The 5,090-nt window shown below is 40.6% G+C and overlaps 1 protein-coding gene across 1 annotated transcript; it reads left to right on the top strand.

Annotated features, from left to right (window-relative positions):
- Positions 1-4,140, top strand: LOC111329144 (fatty-acid amide hydrolase 2). The gene is made up of 2 exons (XM_022933759.2): positions 1-827; positions 2,675-4,140. The coding sequence occupies exons 1-2, from the start codon at positions 137-139 to the stop codon at positions 3,619-3,621; spliced, it is 1,638 nt and encodes a 545-aa protein (XP_022789494.1). The 5' UTR covers positions 1-136; the 3' UTR covers positions 3,622-4,140.
- Positions 4,141-5,090: the final 950 nt, after the last annotated feature.

Genomic DNA, 5,090 nt, shown 5'->3' on the forward strand with positions numbered 1-5,090 from the left:
CGGCAATCATTAAATATGCTAAATTTTATTTAAAATTCATATATACTGAAACAGCTCTAAACAGCAAACAAAGCACACTTTTGTGACGTGTTCGGAGCCGCGTAAACAATCGTACTCGAGAGGAACGAAAGTAGCCATGGGTTTGATCAGGATATTTCTTTCGTTATTTTCTCTGGCGTTCAAGACGCTAGAATCTGTTGGTTTTCTCTGGGATTTCCGTGTTCGATTAGCGGAGTTTATTTATGGCAAACAAGGTGCTACTATCGGCGGGCCTTCCAATCCGATTTTGAAAATACCCGCCAAAGTAATCGTGCGGTATATAAAGCAACGAAAGATGACTTGTGTAGAAGTAATTCAAGCTTTTATCGGCAGGATTCATGAAGTAAATCCCTTGATAAATGCTGTTGTAGCGGATCGATTCCACGAAGCTTTGGAAGAAGCGAGAGATATTGATAAGGTCCTCGATTTAAGCGAATCGAGCGAGGAAAAATCTGCTCTATTGAAGAAACCTTTGCTCGGAGTTCCTGTAACGGTGAAGGAATCACTTGCATGCAAAGGATTCCCTAATTCGGCCGGACTTGTGGATCGTAAAAACACGATTGCTACTAAAAATGCGAGTGTTGTTGAAAATCTTCGACGGGCCGGTGCGATCCCGATCGCTGTCACCAACTGTAGCGAGTTATGCATGTGGTGGGAGACGGCAAACAACTTGTATGGACGAACAAATAATCCTTACGACACATCCAAAATAGCCGGAGGTAGCTCTGGCGGAGAAGGAGCAATTATTTCCGCGGCTGGCTCTGTGTGTGGCGTTGGTTCTGATGTCGGTAAGTGGATTATTTTAAACTTACAAATAATTGCGTAATTTCATCGTATCCATGGAGTGGCTCATATCGATGATTTGCGACGTACCATATAATTCTTTGAAGTTAATTAAAAAATTGCATGGTAGCTGACAAAAAAAACCCCGAAAAATTGCATGATCGATCCATGTAGAATCTTTTGGTGTTAATCCCCCAACGGCCGGTCGCAATACTTGCCCTGGCCCAGCGGTGAAAGCTATCGTCAAAAGTTCTAGAAAGACTGAGCTGATAGCATTTTCTTTCATTTCACGAAGTCTTACTTTCTTAACCGTTTTTTTTTTTTCTAGAGTTTCAAAGATCTTAAAGCCTTAACTTTGGCAAGGCCTTCAAAACTTGGAGATATGTCAAAAAAAAAAAAACACACCTATCTAACCACACGAAATCTTTTAAACTTTAGAATAAGTCTCTCAGATGTTGCAGTCTAGCCACTCTCAAAGCGTGTCTTCTTCAGTTTTTGTTTTTGAAGAGTCAAATGTATTTTGTCGACCTCTTTTGTGCCATGACAATCGAAATCTTATTAATTGATTTTATTACCACATACCCAAACTTTGTTTTTATGAAGTGCGTGTACCTCCAAGCCTACCTGTGGCTACTTGGTGAGCCAATGTAGCTGCACAGCAATCCGGAAAGTTACCCAAAATTTGACAATTGTTCTAAATTTAGTGCAACTGGACCCCATGTAAATTATTTTTAAAAATTTATAAAGTTAAGCAGAAAGTCCTTCTTCATAATATTCCTTTCTTGCATCATGCAGCTTATCGTTAGGACTTGAGATCCTAGAAAGAATAAAAAAGGTTCATGGCTGGAGTGATTAAAGCAGCGAAATTTTTTCTCTCTAAACATGCTGTACTCCGAAACATAATTTTACATCCTGTCCCTGAAATCGCTTTCTCTAATTCATTTTTCATATCTATTTAAATCTCTGGCCAGCTTGAATTTCACTATCACAGATGCATGAAAAATGCCAAATGGTTTGGTTAGTCCAGGTTATACGTTTCAAAAGACGTTAACCCTAAAACTCCCAGAAGTGATTAATATGTAACTTCTCCCTATCTAAAATATATGCATCGTCCAGAAAGCAGGTAATGAAAATACTCAAACTCATCAGGCAGAAGTTGTTATCTTGATCTTACACTGAATTCTCGTAACTATTCTAGAAAGAAATGTATAGCAGCTAGAGGAGGGAATCAACTTAACAAATGGTAAACACCTCAGCGTACACTATTGAGTTATGGATGCACGCGGGAGGTTGCTAAGCACGAAAGAAGCGTAAGAGTCGCTCGAGGCGATAGCCGAGAGCGACTCTAGCTTCTTGAGTGCTTAGCAAACCTCCCAAGCGCATCCATAACTCAATAGTGTACGCTGTGGTGTTTACCATTTGTTTTATAACATAACATTGATACATTGTTGCTAAAGAGTTCCCTTTTATTTAACAAATCTTACGCGACCAGAAAAAAACAAGCGCGCGCGGAAAAATAGTCTTTGCATTTGCTCACGTCAGCAGCGTACACCCGTAGGCAAATGGGGGACGCTAAATTGACCAATCAGAGCGCGCGCTTTACTTTGGTTATGTTATAAAATCAGATCTTTCATGGTTGTTAATGGATTAATTTTTCCCTCAGCGTTGGAGGAACAAATTTCTGAAGTCTTTACAAAAACTTGAGAATGATGATGCTCATAGGGCTTGTTAATTTGAAATATTTTAACCTGCCCACCAAAAGGTAATTTAGAAGTATTTGTATTCTTAACCAAAATCCTCAAATTTGCCTGTAGTCTTTGTATGACTGAGTTTAGTGCCATCTCTCCTGCAGGTGGAAGTGTGCGCATGCCCGCATTCTTCAACGGAATATTTGGTCATAAGCCCAGTCCTTCCATAGTCCCAAATCAAGGACACTTTCCTAAAGGCACTAGCGAGGCATTCGATGAGTATCTAGTTATGGGACCAATGTGTAGGTACGCCGATGATCTTATTTTAATGCTGAAGGCTATGGCAGGTCCTCGACTCCATGAACTTCGACTGGACGAAGAAATAGACCTATCATCTCTCAAAGTCTACACCTTGGACATAGAGGGTCCTTTTCTGACTTCACCTGTAGACCCCGATATTCTGATGGCCCTACAACAAGTCTGTACCTTCTTACAGGAGCGCCATAAAGCGACAGTTCAAGATACTAACTTGAACCTGTTTCAGTATTCTCCTCTCATCTGGTCTGCCACGGTTCTTGCAGCTGAGAATAACAGATTCGCATCACAGAATTTAAGCAATGAGTCCGAGGCACTGGCAATGAACCCTTTCACCGAGATTTTCAAGTATTTCCTGGGTTATTCAAAATATCACTACGTCACCCTGACGGTTGCAGGGATTGAACAAGTTCGAGCGCCTTTTGCCAACTGCCTGCCTGATGTGGCATCAAACTTCGTGAAAATGGGCGTCGAATTAAGGGAACAAATTCAAACCCTTCTCGGGGAAGACGCCATTTTGCTTTATCCCTCCCACCCTAGTACGGCGCTTTCACATCACCGCCCATCCCTTGCTCCGTTCAATTTCAGTTACACCTCTATTTTTAACGTGCTTCATCTTCCGGTCACGCAATGCCCTCTGGGTCTTGATAGAAATGGACTGCCACTGGGCATACAGATCGCGGCTGGAAGAAATAATGACAGGCTGTCAATCGCTGTTGCGAAGCAACTGGAACGTCATTTTGGTGGGTGGAATACCTGTTACCCTGGTAAAAATTCTCAGAAGAAGCAGATATAGATAATAAATTCAGAAATTACAGCGAATATTGCAGAAGGGTTGCTAAACAGCCTTGAATTACTTTTCAAACCCAAAATGGCGATTTTAAAGCGAATTTGTGGATGTGTTCTTTTTAAATTTATTTGATCAGGATAAGTAATCTTTACGGGGATAAGGATCTTTACGTGGGCTGTATGGAGTAGCTCGAGCAGCAGACTGCATTTTTAATAGTGCAATCGACGAAGTGATATTTCGCCAGGGCGAATATCTTAAAAGTTCCTCCGATTTCTGATGACTTGCGTGGTGAATTACGGTGCTTGCAGTGTACTTTAATTCTGGGTAAATAAAAGCAAAGCTTGTTTAACTTTCAATTCTTTTTTAATAGAGTATTAGACTCAATAGTGGAGCAACCTTTAGGACACTTATGAAAGCGTTCCCAAAATTTCTCTGAAATTTTTAGTTAAATCAGGAAAAGGACTGTATTTATAAAGAAAGTTTTAAGTTAAAAAGATAATACAAGTAGTAAAAAAAATTATGTTACATGGTCAGGTGTGATAATGTTTTACCTCTCTCCCCTCCCCTCTCCCCCATCCCTTTTCCCCTCTCCCTACCTCGTTGAGTCAGATGAACGCTTGTAAAGGCTCGTGAAGTGACCTACGAAGTTTAGTTGCATTATAGTTAGTAGTGGTTGCATCCGACAGCATACGTCTTTTAGTCTTACCCAGAGGCATTCCAATAATAAGCCGTACGTCGTAACGAACAGGCTTCTTCGTCAAATCAGTTGTTTTTGATGTTATTCGTCTTTTAGCGGCTATGACATCATTAATCAACTTTCCCACATTCATGCTCTATTGGCCAACTGGGCGAGACAAAGTATATTAATCGAACGGCCTTGATCAGGGTAGAATTTCTAAATGGCCGAAAGTCGACGTCAAGCAATTTTATATTGCTTGAAAAGGGGCAAACTTCTGTCTCACGCAACGAACTAACCGTAGCCTGCGCGTGGAGCTGCGAACGCGCACAACGACGCCTTGCCGCTTGTTTTCTCACCTCAAGGCGCACAAAAAACTGGCAAGGTAGCTACGGACTTCTCCCTCATCTGTGATCAGTCGTGACGTCACGTCTTCTACGTGCGTTTGCATTCTTATAAGTTCTATTGTAATTTTCTTTAGAATCCCCTCATCTCTCAGAGTTATGTAATTCAACAAAACATTCCTGAGCTCCCTTTCATATTAAAAAAAGAAAGAAGCTTCTCGTATATCAAATAAACATTCTTTCCGTTTGTCAAACCTTCCATACATGTTTCAAAACAGCTGATAAAAACATTAACAAAGGCTAATTTTGTCCTTGATTTTTCTTACTCATCTCTCTTTTAATAGACATGTTAAAATCAATTTGTTTTTTTTGTATTGTACCAAGAAACTGAAGCCGAAATTTCCACGCTTCACCGGAAAGGTAAGTCCTTGTTGCTATGACGTCATATGGTTTTC

Source organism: Stylophora pistillata, chromosome 8 (genome assembly GCF_964205215.1).
Source record: "Stylophora pistillata chromosome 8, jaStyPist1.2, whole genome shotgun sequence".
Taxonomy (NCBI): domain Eukaryota; kingdom Metazoa; phylum Cnidaria; class Anthozoa; order Scleractinia; family Pocilloporidae; genus Stylophora; species Stylophora pistillata.

What these genes read in the sequence shown, in the direction of transcription:
- LOC111329144 (XM_022933759.2), top strand. Translation starts at nt 137, where the DNA reads ATGGGTTTGATCAGGATATTTCTTTCGTTATTTTCTCTGGCGTTCAAG. An exon ending in TGGCGTTGGTTCTGATGTCG is followed by an intron (nt 828 to 2,674) that starts GTAAGTGGATTA and finishes TCTCTCCTGCAG; the next exon opens with GTGGAAGTGTGCGCATGCCC.